The 13,815-nt window shown below is 48.7% G+C and overlaps 8 protein-coding genes across 8 annotated transcripts; 1 reads left to right on the forward strand and 7 right to left on the reverse strand.

The window, feature by feature from the left end:
* Nucleotides 1-3: 3 nt before the first annotated feature.
* Nucleotides 4-1,064, reverse strand: FOBCDRAFT_222350 (GNAT domain-containing protein). Its single transcript, XM_054704456.2, has 2 exons — nucleotides 950-1,064; nucleotides 4-906 (listed from the first exon to the last, which is right to left on the reverse strand). The coding sequence occupies exon 2, from the start codon at nucleotides 828-830 to the stop codon at nucleotides 144-146; it is 687 nt and encodes a 228-aa protein (XP_054560431.1). The 5' UTR covers nucleotides 831-906; nucleotides 950-1,064; the 3' UTR covers nucleotides 4-143.
* A 211-nt stretch (nucleotides 1,065-1,275) lies between these two features.
* Nucleotides 1,276-3,457, reverse strand: FOBCDRAFT_260381 (heterokaryon incompatibility protein-domain-containing protein; the record flags this gene model as incomplete). Its single annotated transcript, XM_031183154.3, has 2 exons — nucleotides 1,276-3,222; nucleotides 3,368-3,457. The coding sequence occupies 2 exons, from the start codon at nucleotides 3,455-3,457 to the stop codon at nucleotides 1,276-1,278; spliced, it is 2,037 nt and encodes a 678-aa protein (XP_031038796.3).
* Nucleotides 3,458-3,797: 340 nt separating this feature from the next.
* FOBCDRAFT_222352 (uncharacterized protein) lies at nucleotides 3,798-4,392 on the forward strand. Its single transcript, XM_031183155.3, has 2 exons — nucleotides 3,798-4,012; nucleotides 4,066-4,392. Exons 1-2 carry the CDS (start codon nucleotides 3,845-3,847, stop codon nucleotides 4,234-4,236), a joined length of 339 nt encoding a protein of 112 aa, XP_031038797.2. The 5' UTR covers nucleotides 3,798-3,844; the 3' UTR covers nucleotides 4,237-4,392.
* Nucleotides 4,393-4,565: 173 nt separating this feature from the next.
* On the reverse strand, nucleotides 4,566-5,730 carry FOBCDRAFT_222353 (heterokaryon incompatibility protein-domain-containing protein). The gene has a single exon (XM_031183156.3). It carries the CDS (start codon nucleotides 5,699-5,701, stop codon nucleotides 4,682-4,684), a length of 1,020 nt encoding a protein of 339 aa, XP_031038798.2. The 5' UTR covers nucleotides 5,702-5,730; the 3' UTR covers nucleotides 4,566-4,681.
* A 343-nt stretch (nucleotides 5,731-6,073) lies between these two features.
* On the reverse strand, nucleotides 6,074-7,053 carry FOBCDRAFT_319022 (uncharacterized protein; the record flags this gene model as incomplete). The annotated part of the gene is made up of 1 exon (XM_059612022.1): nucleotides 6,074-7,053. The coding sequence occupies one exon, from the start codon at nucleotides 7,051-7,053 to the stop codon at nucleotides 6,136-6,138; it is 918 nt and encodes a 305-aa protein (XP_059467160.1). The 3' UTR covers nucleotides 6,074-6,135.
* A 248-nt stretch (nucleotides 7,054-7,301) lies between these two features.
* Nucleotides 7,302-9,382, reverse strand: FOBCDRAFT_319023 (uncharacterized protein; the record flags this gene model as incomplete). Its single annotated transcript, XM_059612023.1, has 5 exons — nucleotides 9,289-9,382; nucleotides 8,802-9,232; nucleotides 8,448-8,743; nucleotides 7,726-8,396; nucleotides 7,302-7,674 (listed from the first exon to the last, which is right to left on the reverse strand). Exons 2-5 carry the CDS (start codon nucleotides 9,166-9,168, stop codon nucleotides 7,302-7,304), a joined length of 1,707 nt encoding a protein of 568 aa, XP_059467161.1. The 5' UTR covers nucleotides 9,169-9,232; nucleotides 9,289-9,382.
* Nucleotides 9,383-9,772: 390 nt separating this feature from the next.
* On the reverse strand, nucleotides 9,773-12,077 carry FOBCDRAFT_250114 (fungal-specific transcription factor domain-containing protein; the record flags this gene model as incomplete). The annotated part of the gene is made up of 5 exons (XM_059610904.1): nucleotides 9,773-10,008; nucleotides 10,079-10,998; nucleotides 11,072-11,703; nucleotides 11,767-11,949; nucleotides 12,006-12,077. The coding sequence occupies 5 exons, from the start codon at nucleotides 12,075-12,077 to the stop codon at nucleotides 9,773-9,775; spliced, it is 2,043 nt and encodes a 680-aa protein (XP_059464828.1).
* Nucleotides 12,078-12,513: 436 nt separating this feature from the next.
* On the reverse strand, nucleotides 12,514-13,575 carry FOBCDRAFT_222356 (class I glutamine amidotransferase-like protein). The gene has a single exon (XM_031183160.3). The coding sequence runs from the start codon at nucleotides 13,494-13,496 to the stop codon at nucleotides 12,609-12,611; it is 888 nt and encodes a 295-aa protein (XP_031038802.2). The 5' UTR covers nucleotides 13,497-13,575; the 3' UTR covers nucleotides 12,514-12,608.
* Nucleotides 13,576-13,815: the final 240 nt, after the last annotated feature.

Raw genomic sequence — 13,815 nt, forward strand, 5'->3', positions numbered from 1 at the left:
TGAGGATATTGAAGCTCACATTTTCGTCTCTCTGCCTGATCCAAGACCTGCTGTTAGTTTGATGCATGTGTATTAGCTGAGAGAGTAAAGAAGATTCAAGTGACAACAAACTTGAGAACGCTTATATTATTCCAGGTCATTGACTAATTTGCAGGCAGTTGCTCAGCAGTTGTCACCCATCCATATATCGACCAATTCTTCTCCTCATTCCTCCATTCCTTAACCCACGTATACCCAGCCTTTTCCAAAACGCGCTTACTGCCCACATTCTCCTTTATCGTCTCCGCAGCGCATCGCTCCGTAATAGTACCATTCACACTGGCAACTATCTCATCCTCACTCAATGTCGCTCTATCCACAGCGATCGAACTCTCAACTCGAGGAAGTTCCCACCAAATCCTCATAAACGCAACGAGAAACTCAGTGGCGTAGCCCTTCCCCCAAGCTTCCTTGCGGAATGCGTATCCAATTGCCGGCCAGCCTAGTTCACACTCTCGTCTGTAGGTGCCACCAGCTCCGATGACTTCGCCAGTCTCAATGAGACTGATGACATAATAGAGATTGGTTTCGTCATGCGGCGGTAGCCTTTGTGCAGCCCATTTCTGTGTTTCCTCAAGATCCTTGTCTGGGGCGCCTTGTGCTGTCCACATCATGACCTCTTTCTGTGCGCGCATGGGAAAAAGGTCTTTTGCAGCATCCTCATAGAATGGCCTGAGAACAAGACGTTTGGTTCTTACAGTCGGGCGTTCCTCCAATGGTGGGTATGGTAGTTTCGTAAGAGTGGTGCTGATCTGTATGAACCCTGGTTTCGCTGGTTGATTTACTGTCATCTTGACAAGACTTCGCGACTGAAGTACACCACGCAACGCTGAGAGCTTAAATGACAGAGGCCGGGTTGAGGCAAGACTAAACATAGTCAGAAAGCAAAACCTCAAGGGAGACGCAGTACCTTGTACGCTTTTAAGCTTTTAAGCATTAGAAAGTCAGAGCTCAAGCAACTACTGTCTTTATTCGCTATTTCTTTGCTAAACTTGACTCATTACCAATATCGCGCAGGAAGACTCACAGCATTTAAGTTAGCCGACATCGGCGCGTTCGGCTCGGCGGTCAAGGGTCTAGCTAAACCAAAGGTAGCAGGTTTGAAAGCCGCTAGCGCCTCGTGATCCACTGCAGTATCACAAGAAAGGTTATATTCGCGCGAGAGTGGTGGGAAGTAACAGATGAAGTGGATATTGAACGTTTAGCTGAAGATATACAGGGTGAGCTGAACAACACTCAAATAATCCAGAAAGTCTGTTTCTCCTTGCTAGTAACTTCACCATCCATGACACTATCGCAGTATGCCTCACCGATATAAGAAAACACACCAAGTTCACCCGTCTCTTTTACCGAATGGAGTATGAAGGGAATGCGCCCACCGCAAAAGACGGCAATGACATCACCGGATTTGGTATCCAGAGGGCCCATACCAAGATATCCCATTTTTGTCAGAAATGGCCTCTTTCCTTGCATCTTTCTCATACTCTCACGATAGTTATGCTTGGTATCTGCGCCTCGATGTTTCTCCTCCCATTGCAGGTACCTCTCTGAAATATCTTCTCCTGTAGCTGCCAGTCTGGTCATGTCGTCGAAAAGCTTGAGTTCTTGCAGGAACTGCTCGTGGAACCTTGCTACCTCCGCTTTCGCTCTTTGCTGGTCCCCTTCCCAGGTCCAGTAGATGTCTCCAATAGGCACACGCCACCGAGCCTCTTCTCTTCGAAGTTGGGTTCCTTCACTGTGGGTTTTCTCCATGGACCTCTGCCATAGCTCGTCTATCTGGGCCATATAGCCAAGGTATCTCTCATAATCCCAACTCATGTCCGTCCAGCCACCACCTTCGGTAACTTCCTCGATCACATCAACAGTATAGCCTCGAAGTCCCAGAATATCCGGGTTGTCATTCGGGTGTTGGACGACCTCAAAAACGCTATCCTGACCTGCCGCGGCGAATAGGTGCTTATCTATGCGCTCGTTGATGGTATAGAACGAACGGCTTAGGTTGGATCGCCAATCAGGAACCCACGACGGTAGGTGTGAAAGCTCATCAAGTTTCGGAAACTGAGAGTAGCACAGCAGGTCCACACGACCACTCTTCTCAATCAACGTGCGTGCCGTCTGCGTCAAGATACGTTCGGTGCTTTCTTCATAGTCCGGCTCTATGCCAAGCTTCTCTGCGTCCGCAGCGAGGCCAAGAAGGGCAAAGATGCGGTCACAATGCACTGTCGCATTTGTCTCAAGCTCAACGAATAATCTGCGCAACAACATGTACAGCTCGTCGTCTTTATGCTTCTGATGACGTGAACGACAGGCAAACAGCCGTGCTGTTGGTTCAGAAGACACTTCGGACAGTCGCTCCAGAGGCATCTCAGGCGGTTGAAGCTGCTCGTAGTCGCCTTGGGGCATGTTGCCTATCGCGGTTTGAAGCAGTAGTACCCCCAGTTTGACGAAATCCACTGGTATCGTCTTGGAACCGCACACGAAGATGGTATCGGGACACAAACAAAACTCCTGGATGATCCAGACTCGTAAAAAGTACGGTCTCTCGAACCACTTCTTCAGGGCCATTTCCTTCAGCAAAGGAGCAAAGGCCTCAACGGTACTAGCTAATAAACTTTGGAAGCGCAAAGCAGTCTCATCAGAAGGGTCCTTGCTTCTTCCCAATGCTGATATGAGGTAGTAACTCTGCGGGTTCATGTAGCTCTCCAGTCCAAAGTCTCGAGCTTTTTGGCCAATGACTTGCCATGCTTCCATCAATTCCTCTGAGCCATCTTGAGCTGGACCAAGCCATACTAGCACTTGTGTCGCAGACGAGTAGATGCTCCTCATCATGGCGACCTGCTGACCTTTTTCTTTATTGTCTGCCTGGTTGATACAGATCTGGTCAATCCATAGCGTTATCACCGCATCCGGCTTGCGGAAATGTCGCAGTGCTGTTTCCAGTGACTTAGTGATGGCGATGCTAGCCCCGCCATCTTGATCTACGCTGGGCACGCAAATCGATTGAGTTTTGTCGCCTAAGCCCCAAACATATGAAAGAGCAGTATACGGTGATGGGCTCTCGACGGAGGTTGAGTACAGACGGCCCATCAGACGGCTATCTACCAAACCCTGTGAGGGGTAGAGATCTAGCAGCCGGATCTCGGTTGATGCCGTCCGCAGTCCTACCGAGCCATAATCGAAAGCCTGGAATTGGCTCATCATCAATTGGATTGAGTTTGATAGATCATCAAGATCAGCACAGATGTTGAGGCGGGGGTACTGACCTCACAGCACAGCAAACGTCAATAGCGCCAACGCCACGCTGACAAGCTGAGACAGAGAAACCTACCGCCCACCCACTCGCAGCCAATTGATATCGCAGTCGAGTTTCACGTCTCGCAAAGCGCCGCCTAACAAATCGATCTCCTGCCAGTGTCATTTTGTTGAAATATTGCGGTTTTTCGTGGATAGGTTTGATAGGGTAGCATAGCGGCGCTAAATCTTGAAAGGGCTTGCGATCAGCAAAAGATTCCAGCTGAAGCTGAGACATACATCAGCTAGCTTATATAGTCGTAGCTTTCCTGTTGATCTGACAATTCAAGTGCAATTGATCCTCGTCTCTTCTCTGACAGAAAGAAGTCTAGTTAATCACCTTGGCTGCAGAATAGTCATCTTGACCTACGTCAGCGAAAGACACGGGACAGACACAATTTGCCTATAAATTCGCTCTCCAGACTTCGTCTTCCAACTTTTCTCCCTCATTTCTCACCACTATACATCCCCCCTTCTAAGAAATTCAGTACAGAACATCATCACTCGTATCACAATGGCAGACCCAGCCCAGCAAGCTCGCATCCAGAACGCCAAAGAACAACTCAAGGCTGCGTATAACTACGCAGTCAGCGCCAAAGAAAGTGCCGAGTCCGATTTCAAGCAAGCGCAAGATGCTGGTATCGCTGATGGCCAGGACTTCAAGAACTGGGCTGTTCAAAATGTAAGTCTCCATAAGCCTTCTTCTTAGGGGACATGTCACTGACCAGAAAACAGGCGCCTGCCTACCTCGTAGCTCTACAACAGTACCAAGCCGCAAAGGCTGGATACGACGCAGCACTTCAAAACGGCGACAACGAAGCTTTCATTGCTTGGGATAAGAAGTACAAAGAGGCATTTTTGGCGAATCCTGCAAAGCCCGATTACGATGCTCTTGTTGAGCCTTGATCCATAGGATAGATACAGCAATGTCATGGTGCTATTCCGGATAGCAAGTAACCCGCGTGAAATCGCTGTTTGAATGCCTGTATACTACGTATACATGAATATTGTCAAGAAACACTCTAATAGTTAAATTTCTATCAATATTAAGGAAGTTTTGTAGGCAGAAGCTTATGTTGTGAAGAAAGATATCCTATCTAATTCATTTGTGTTCGCAGTCTAAAGGTTCACCCTACTGGCAATTAATCAGCTAACTGCCCGTCCCATCCCCGCTATGTTAAACGCTGTGTGGGTTTCGGCTAGTTGGAAGTTGGTGACTTGTCTTTAAGATTACACCTAACGTCAGCCTAGATTTGCTATCTCAATGTCAGCCGTCATGGCCGATATTATACTTCTGCATTATACCAGAGATTTCACCAAGTCATTTCGACTACTATCAATTCATCATCCTTCAGCCACGATAAATCTCAGATACTGAACTCCTCAGAATATCATCTATCTCCAGATTCATCTTTTCTGCGAGATCCAACCAGCGCTTCTCATCTCCAGGGTGCCACGTAGAAAGACCCCTCTGCTGGAGAAGCTGCAGAAAGACCTCACGCGGAGTTTTTGAATAGTCGACTTTCAAGCTCCCTGTCGCTGTCCTATAATCCTCCGATATATCCAGAAGAGCGTAGATGATGTCCTGTTCTCTGGTGCACTGGAAGTCACCACGGAGGCAGACCCATATCCACCGGCGCAAATTATTAAAAGTAGTGGAGCGGAACAACCGAGCCATTCGATGGTGGTTCGCGGGGTTATGCTTGAATTCGTCGCTGTACGGGCTGGTCGAACCGTTCAGAGCTGCCAACGATTCCTCAAACACTTCGTCGGGAAGAGACCTGTTGCCGCACCATACGACGTAGCTCTTCGCAAGATAAAGCTCTTGTATGATCCAGACTCGGCGCCAGTATCTTCTGTGACAAAGCGAAAACAGGGCTTTTAACTCGCGTGAGTTTTTGCTAAACGATGGGAGATTGGCCTCGAGCGAGTTGGCGTCTGACATCAAATCCATAGCAAGATCGCTATCGTCTTTGGCTGGGCCGAGCCATGAGATGACACTGACTGCTTTAGTAAACGTCTCGCCCATCATAGCAACTTGCTGGCTTTTGTCCCAAACATCCGACTGGTTAATACAAACAGCATCAACCCATAGCTGCAGGTTTTCAGTTGGCTGTCTTATGGTCTTCAGGGCATCGAAGAGGTTTGTGCGAATTTGAACCTTGCAATCGTTGACTGTAATGAAGGGATCGTTCTTGCTTTCATCACCCCATTCATATGACAGAGCATGGTATTCTGCATCATCGCGTGCCACAGGCCGGAGGGTGCATACAATCGGATCATCACCTATTCCTTGCTTGAGAATAAGTATACGGATCTCTGTCGTTGGGGCGAGGGAGCTGTAGTTGATATTCAGAGACTTCTCAGCCATTATTGCCGATAATCAGAGCTTTACAATGCAGCAAGCCGTGAGCAAGACATGCGCCATCAAAGACGCGGGGGTAGCAAGAATGAGGCTGAATTGATGCCTGGAAATGCATTGGTGCCTAATACTGCAGTAAGCACGAGCTGGCCTTGCTTTGCTGACTGGAGGTACCTTAGCTGAAGTCAGGCAATCCTGCACAGCTGGCATGCTCAGGAAATGCCCATAATGAATTCTGGCCAACAGGCTACTCCTTCAGTAATTGCCCAAGTCTGATTTGGCGATATTACTAATTTCACAGGCATCCTGCACTGCTTCAACTAGTCGTTGTAATGAGTGCAGCCGTGAATTTCTCTGCAATAAGTTGCATCAAATTCTATCCCAAGTGACCATGCGCAGGATTACCTCTTGCCTTCATCCTCAGAGCCTCATTCATCTTATTACTAGGAACGATATTCTGCAACTACTCGATCAACTGCATCTTGAACACGAAATTGACGATATCCGCCAAGAAGAGCCTCCTCCTCAGCATCAGGCTCATAAACTTTGATCTTACGCCCTGCCCAAAGAGCTGAATCCGGCATCAGAGGATGTTCCTGGTCCGAGGCCGACATAGGCACATTGTTACCCACAGCAGAGAAAATGAGGCTGAAAAACTCCGCAAATGTCATGTTCTCGCCTCCGATAAGAATGGTCGTGCCAGACACAGACTCGCTCTTCTCCAGCGCGGCAACAGCCGCTGTCGCCAGAGCTTGGATAGAAACAAAGTTGGAGTTCCCATTGATCACAGAAGGTCCCATACCAAGCTTGCCCTCGGCGAATTGGACGTAGGCGGCGAAGATGGGGGAGTGCATGCCTGGTACGGTTCCAACGACCCATGGCGCATCCAGGCTGCAAGCGTTGAATCCCGGCCTTGATAGTGAAGCAATGCCCTCAGCAGCCATCTTTCGTGACCGAATGTAGGGCGTCTTTTCAATCAGTTCGGGTGCAATATGCCAATAGAAGCTGCCGATATGCACAAATCTCTCGATCTCAGCGTCGCGGGCTAGTCGAGCAAACTCGATTGCACTCTCGGCCGACTGTAGGTAGTACTCGTCCGCCGAGGTGTTCTCAGGCACGTGTCGCATGTCGGCGCCAGCTGAGAAGACGATGCTGTCAAAGGCTGAGAGCATTTCTGAAGAGTATTCGCCAGCAATGTAATCGACTTTGATGAAGGGCAGATCCTCTAGGACGGGGACGCCTTTGACTGACTTGCGACCACCGATGGTCACGGCGTAGCCGCGGGAATGAGCCTCTAGCGCGATGTACCCGCCAATCGTTCCCGTTCCGCCAACAATGAGGATGTTCTTTGGTTGAGCCATCTCTGGAGGTGTCGGCGAGGTAAACTGATTATTGTATTGTGCTAATCTCGATTATTTGTTGATACTTGCAATGCTGTTTTATACATTCTTTTCGCACGACCCCGAACTGTGGGTCAATGTCTAGTTACGCCGCGCGATGCGCGGAGTCCACGGGCTTTTCTTGCTTAGAAATCTTATTCTGATGAATTCGTCCGTGAACCCGGACGAAGCCGTGGCTTTTCAACAGCATACATGCGTCTTCGATATGCCTAGAAGCCATGGCCGAAGAAGGTTTCATCTAGATTGTCCAAGTCAAAATCTCCGACAGCGTTTGGGTACGTGATTTGTGAGCCCAGCCATGACCAGGTATCTGGTAACGGGCCTTGCGGTAATGAATGGGCTGTATTTGACGCGTCGGTGACAATATTTGTCAAAGGGACCTGATGCTCCAGAAAAGCTTCTGCAATCCGACAGAGGGCTTTGCAGAGTTTGAATAACTTCTGTGAGAATTGGAGATCCAACCCGATATTTTCAAGCGTGTGTAATACGTCCTGAAGAAGCTTGAGATCATCGCAGTCCAGATTGGCAACGCAATGGAGGAATATGGCCACATACGGCGTGAAAGACGTGGCATGGAGAACCCTGCGTATGTTTAGCAGTCAAGGCCTTGCAGGTGAAACGAAAGCAACTGACCAGATCGCATAGATCGCTGATGCCTTGTGGCCCGAAGCAGTCAGCTGAGGGTAGTGTGTAAGATGCGCTCGCAGCATTCCATGTGCTGCTTCATAGCATGCCTCTGATATATCTCTTGCAGACTCCGTATAGCTGACGTTCCAGTGTATGAGGGTTAGCAAAGAGTGATACATGATGTCGACTGGAGAGAAGGTCATGTCAAACCGATCTCTACCGTAGGCAGCGGAGCTATCTATCTGAGCCCAGTCGCTATACCATCGACGGAGATCTGAATCAAGTTTGTTGGTTTCTACCAATCTTTCTTCCATGCCGCGTGCCTTTGCCAGAGGCGAGTAGAGCCTCTCGTAGATTTGACCTTGTATTCGACTCATTTCAATCAATGAGGTTAAAGCCAAATCCCAAGGGGCTTGTTTGATATCGCTAGATATCGCGCATGGCTTTGCATCAACGTCCCAATCTTGAATGGTGGGTGCTCGTCCTAAGCGTTGCGAAAGGTTTTTGTCTGCCATGTAGATGTGCCAGAAGGTTCTTCGTGCTGTCTCGGCCTTGGGGCTCGGAAGCTGCAAAAGTCTCTTTTCTCGATGGTAACCTAGAGTCAGACAGTGTCCAGCAGCAGCTGTTGTCAGGCTCCATTGAAGAGGTAATTCCCCCATGCTTGACACTAGTACAACCTAACCTCAAGTCAGAGACTACAACTGTTTGGATGTATTGTTTTCCCTTACCGCAAGGAACAGGATATGGACGTGCTCTTCTGTGGCAATAGACATGACTTGGTAAGTTTCAACACCTTCCCAGAAGTTCTTTTCACAAAGGTCTTGCAAGCGACTCAAGACTCCAGGTTCTATATTTGGTCTGTCTTCAGTTCCTATCTCTCTCAGGATGAGGCTGACAGTTCCGTTGAATGAAGTCTTCTCTGTTAGTGTCAACGGTTCTGTGTTGAAATATGTGGACTTGCACAGATGGCGAAAGCTTTCGAGGTTTTGAACGCCCCAGAAATTAAAGAGGACGAGGTTCGTGTCTAAAAAGCCGCATCAACGTCATTGCATCGTAAAAAGGATTGAATGCCCACTGCTTACGTCTCTCGTCAGCCATCAACTGTAGCAGCTGCATAACAGATGTTGGTGGCGGAATCTTAACATTAGGCACATGTGCTTGTTCAAGCTGGCCTGATTTTACGTTACCCTTGCCTAGCCCATTGGTCTCTTGATCTTGGAGCGCATCCTTGAGATTAGCCAGTTCTTGGACAAATGTAGGCGATTGCTGTGCAGCTGGTGACTTTAGCTCTTCGACCTGGCTTGCATGTAAAGCCTGGGTTTTGAATGATGTTTCCCCTTCTACGAGAGGTGGTCGTTTTACCAACGCCCTGTCCAAGAGGGTACTAATACTGGGAAGTTCTGATGAAGAATGTCGATTCTGTTCATTCGCATTCAACTGATGCCCCATAGCACTCCGAATCGTACTTTCCAGGGCTTTTACCCGTTCAGCCAGCGCTGCATGTTCTTCTAAACTGTAAGATCATGAGTCACGGGGATACAAGGGGGGTCCTGAACTGTAGGCACTGACCTAGGGGCTTTTGGGATGTTATTGGGTCGTGATGAAGTTGTGTCAAGAGGACAAACCAGGTTGGCTGTGACACAGTTCGAGCATGGTGCAGTACGGCTGCAGCGAATCTATAGACCAGGATTCAGCTCTGGCTCTAGGATGAGTCTCCTGATTCTTTCGTGGGAGTGTATAAACCTTTCGCAGGCGGCAATTAGCGCACTAAGCAGTAAAGTTAGTTAGGTAAAGATAGTTTCGGCATGGTTTGGTCTCAATCACTGACAGCTCTTTGCCTAATGCTGTTTTTCGGGCCGTTGTTCCCTTCCATGATCGATCAATATGTATTTGTAGAGAGAAAAGAATTGAGGTTGTTATAAAGCTCCAATTTAAGCGCGAACTAAGGTGGTGTGATTAGTCATCTTGCCCTCAACAGAATGGGCTTTCATCAAGATGGCGACAATACTTGGTTCTATTACATGCTCCGAATGTATCTACAGTTGAAAAGGGCTTATTGCAGTTGTTTTTCAGGCTGTTCATTGAACGAGTCAAAGTCCAGGCTATCCGCCCAAAGCCATAGCTGAGTTGCATCCACTAGCCCCGAATCCACGAGGGCGGACATGTCGCCGTCCCAATTGAATGTGCCCACATTCCCTTGATCCCCATCTGACTCGTGATTACTAGAGACAGCGGTCTGTGGCAGTATGTTTCTTGCTGTAGTCGGCGTGGGAATGTGCTGCCTAAAGACTATCATCACATCGTTAGCTCACTCTCCACATTATCTATCTGTGTATTGGAAGAGCAACACTCTACTTACCTTCTTGAATCGGCTCCAAACCTCGCTCGACTCTAGACTCGCTTGGACCAGTTATAGTCGTACTTGGTGTGAGTGCTATTGTTCTGCTTGCTGCCGAGGAGCTTCGGTTAGATGATACTGTACCCCTATTGGTAGGAGCGGTATGAAGGCCTGGATAACTCGTTCTTCCGGTGATTAAATCCGTCTCCTGCCGCAGCATAACCTCGACAAGACTATCAATGATACCCAGACTCTGTTCTGAGATAAGCTGGCCGCTATAAAGACCAGCTGTCGTCTCTCGACACATGCGCGTGATATGCATGACACCTGTTTTTGCTCGCGAACCCATTTCCGTGAGAGGCTGCGACAGGCAGACAGCGCAAAGAACAACTCCAGCTGTAAACATGGTCATGCCAACATGTGCATCGGCATGAGTTCTTCTGCAAGCGTCTAGAATCTGGGGATGTTGGGACAGTTCAGATGTATCCATGGCTGAGGTGAAGATCTGCTGCAGAGAAGTGATGTTTTTTGGTGACATAGAGATGTCGTCGATGTTGCTGAAGACGGCTGTGCGATGCAAAATAATCTGTAGGTTGTCGTAGGTGAGCTGTAGACTAAGGGCGTGGATCTCAGTTGGTTTAACTACACTTGGGTCCATGGATTGCGCTTGGCCGCTGAGAGTTAGGACGTCGGGCAGTTCGTGGCGCCACTGTAGCATACGGTGGTGTATTGTTTCAATCGACTCAAACCTATTACTTTGTCTCTTCCGTCCGAGGAATGCACCCATAATTCTATAGAGGCGGAACTTGTGCTGGTGATAGAGGATCAGGGGTCTAGCAGGGACATGCGTTTGGCCATCGATGTCAATATCGGAGATCATCTCGACTTGGCAGTCAGAGTCGTCAATAATACAGGGGCGCCCGAACGCAACGGCGGCATATCTGTTGATGAAAGCCCTGGTTAGCGTACATACCTATAGACATGAACAAATCGTGTTTCTAGGGCCTTACGTACTTGTCAAAAACTTCCAATGTCCACCAAGTGCGTCGCTTAACTTCTCGCGCTAGCTGAGACGCCTCTTTCCAGAAGCTCTCTCGGTGTAAACCAATGACCTGGGCGATCTTGACTCCCATGCCACAAATACCTAGTCCGGTTGTCGGCCGCGTGTAAAATATGAAGCTCCCAAGCAAGATACATATTTGAACAGTCTCTACAGTCTGGCATCCAACAATCTGCAAGAACTTTGTCTCGATAACAGTAATAAGATCCCGGGAAAGTTGCCGGTACTGAGGACTCATCTGATTATCAGGATCCTTGAGTGCTGCGTAATGTGCTCCTAGCGCTACTACGAGGAGCCATGTCCAATAGAATGTTGTATCTTGGTATTTGATCTGAGTTTGTTGCAACATCTCGGTGTATCTACGGCGAAAGGTCTCTTCGTGGAATACCATCATGAACCAGTTCACGGAACAGAAGAAGCTGTCGACCAAGTGTTCCACGATATGGTCCGCAGGTAGTTCCACGCCTACTACGTTACGCCAATGCTTGGCAGAGAGCGTGGTGTTGGCATTGGGGAGCTTCGTTCCGCCGGGCAGTGAAGAGGTATCATGGCGCAAGTCCTGGTTTGAGCCATTCCCGCGTATCATCTGGCATTATCGTACAGGTCTTAGCTCGCGCTCCACTGTATGGAAATTTTACTCTGGACCTACGAGAGTACTTAGGTCAACGATACTAGACTCCGGGAGTATAGGTGAGCCTGAAGCCCCAACATATCTGCTCCTGTAATTAGTCTGGTCAGATGAGGATACCGTGATGTCCCCTGATGCCAGGTCGCGAGGTATACACTGAGCACCTGCGCGGATACAGTGTACGCAAGGTCTCTCTGAATCGCACTGCGAATTGGTTAGTGAAAGAAGTGACGAGATTGTGGGTCATAGAGGATACGAACCCCGAGCTTGCGCTTTCGACAGCGTTCGCAAGCCGAAGAGACTTTTTGTCGCTTCCTTAGAGATGCAGACATCGTGGGATCTTGTGTCAAAGGACTGACTTGGTCGTGATGGTTCGGACTGAAGAGCTTAGTCGGATGCTCAATGTGGTGAAGGGTCCGTCGGTGGCTCTATACCCCTCATTTCCCCCACAGCGGCTGGGCGGTGACGGAGCTCACTATGCCGTTTATGTACGGTACGCGCTGAAACGAAGCACAAACTCAGTAGATTGACTGAGGATGGATTTCGAGAGTGGAATGCAGGAAATTATGGAAGAGGAAGAATGCCTTCCCACCTACCTTGATTAGCTGTATTCAGTATTTTCTTACGATTTAGAAAAGAGCATGGGTACTGATCTAACAGTTAAACATCAAACAGTCACATGCAAACCACTTGACTTTCCCACTAAGCTCTAAGTTAGTTGTACTCAGCGGAGTAAAAGATATAGGAAATTAAACTGGTATGGTAACGGGCGTGGCAGTAACCTCATTTACATTTTGTGTTAGAACCTAACTAGGTAGCCCTTCCTACGATAAGCGCACTTTTCCTTCGGCTAATTTGAGACCCTATTTGTTGACCTCCTCCAGCAGCGTCTTGGCGGCCAGCTTGCCCAAGTTATTCGAAGCTAGCGGCGAATCGCCCGTTAACAGCAGACGGTCCCTATGACATTCACCAGAAATAGTCTTGTTGATTGGCGTGACCCCGAGCTTCTTCAGTCGCTCACCAACCAGCCATTCCATCTTGCCAGGGATATAGCCAATGTCGATGTTAGCACCCTGGTCCAGCGAGTCGGGGAAGACATCGATGCTGTAGCCCTCATAAATAAACTTGGAGCCCTCAGGCTTGCCAACGTCCGCAGCGAGAATACTAGCAGGCCCGTGGCAAAGCGTGATAAAAAAGCGATCGTTGGCGTGAGCCCAGCGGAGTACGTCACCGACTGTCTTGCTAAAAGGTATGCCGTTGAGAGCGCCGTGACCACCGGGAATAAAGACTGCCAGGTAAGGAGTATCTTGATTAAACCCCTTGCCGTCTTTACCATTCCAGGCCTCAGACAAGTTAAGCGGGCTACGAAGCTTCTGCTTGTACTTGTCGTAAATTGACTTCACAGCCTCATCCTCCTTAGGAAAAGCCCACATCTCAAGCTTGACTGGATCTCCCGAGAGAGTAGCCACATCGATGTCGAAGCCAGCAGCATCAAGATGATACATAGGCAGAAGCATCTCGACTGGGTGGTTACCAGTGGAAAAGAACTTGCCGTCTGCCATCTTGAGATAGCGCTCCTGGGTGCCGATCATGAGAATCTTCCACTTGCCGCCGGTGTACTTGTTTGGATAGTCGGCGCCGTCAAAGTCTGTCTTGGCGGTAACATATTGGGTGAGGGAGAAGGGTGAGGGGAAGTAGGCGTCATCTTCCGCTGTGTCACGGACGGGAGTCTTATCGTCTTGTTTGGACATTGTGATGAGTTGTAGAGCCAGGTGTTTGAAGAATTGGTGTAAATAGTGGATTAGATGACTGAGATGAGTTGAAGGCGTAAACTTAATAGTTGTTGCGAAACAGTTCGGAACGGTTGGAAAGTGTCTTCTTATAGCTGTTGAAGCTCTACGTACGTGGCGGGCTCCAAGGTGAGGAGTACTGCATATTGCTGAACGATAAGGTTTGACTCAATCGTTAGCTACCTTGTCTAGTCCCTGGATGGGAGCTGCGGATAGATCACTATTGGCTAGACATGCTTACCAACTCCGTCGGAGATACCATTAGCGTTCCGACGGAACC

The sequence above is a fragment of the Fusarium oxysporum genome, chromosome V, assembly GCF_013085055.1.
Source record: "Fusarium oxysporum Fo47 chromosome V, complete sequence".
In the NCBI taxonomy this organism is placed as follows: domain Eukaryota; kingdom Fungi; phylum Ascomycota; class Sordariomycetes; order Hypocreales; family Nectriaceae; genus Fusarium; species Fusarium oxysporum.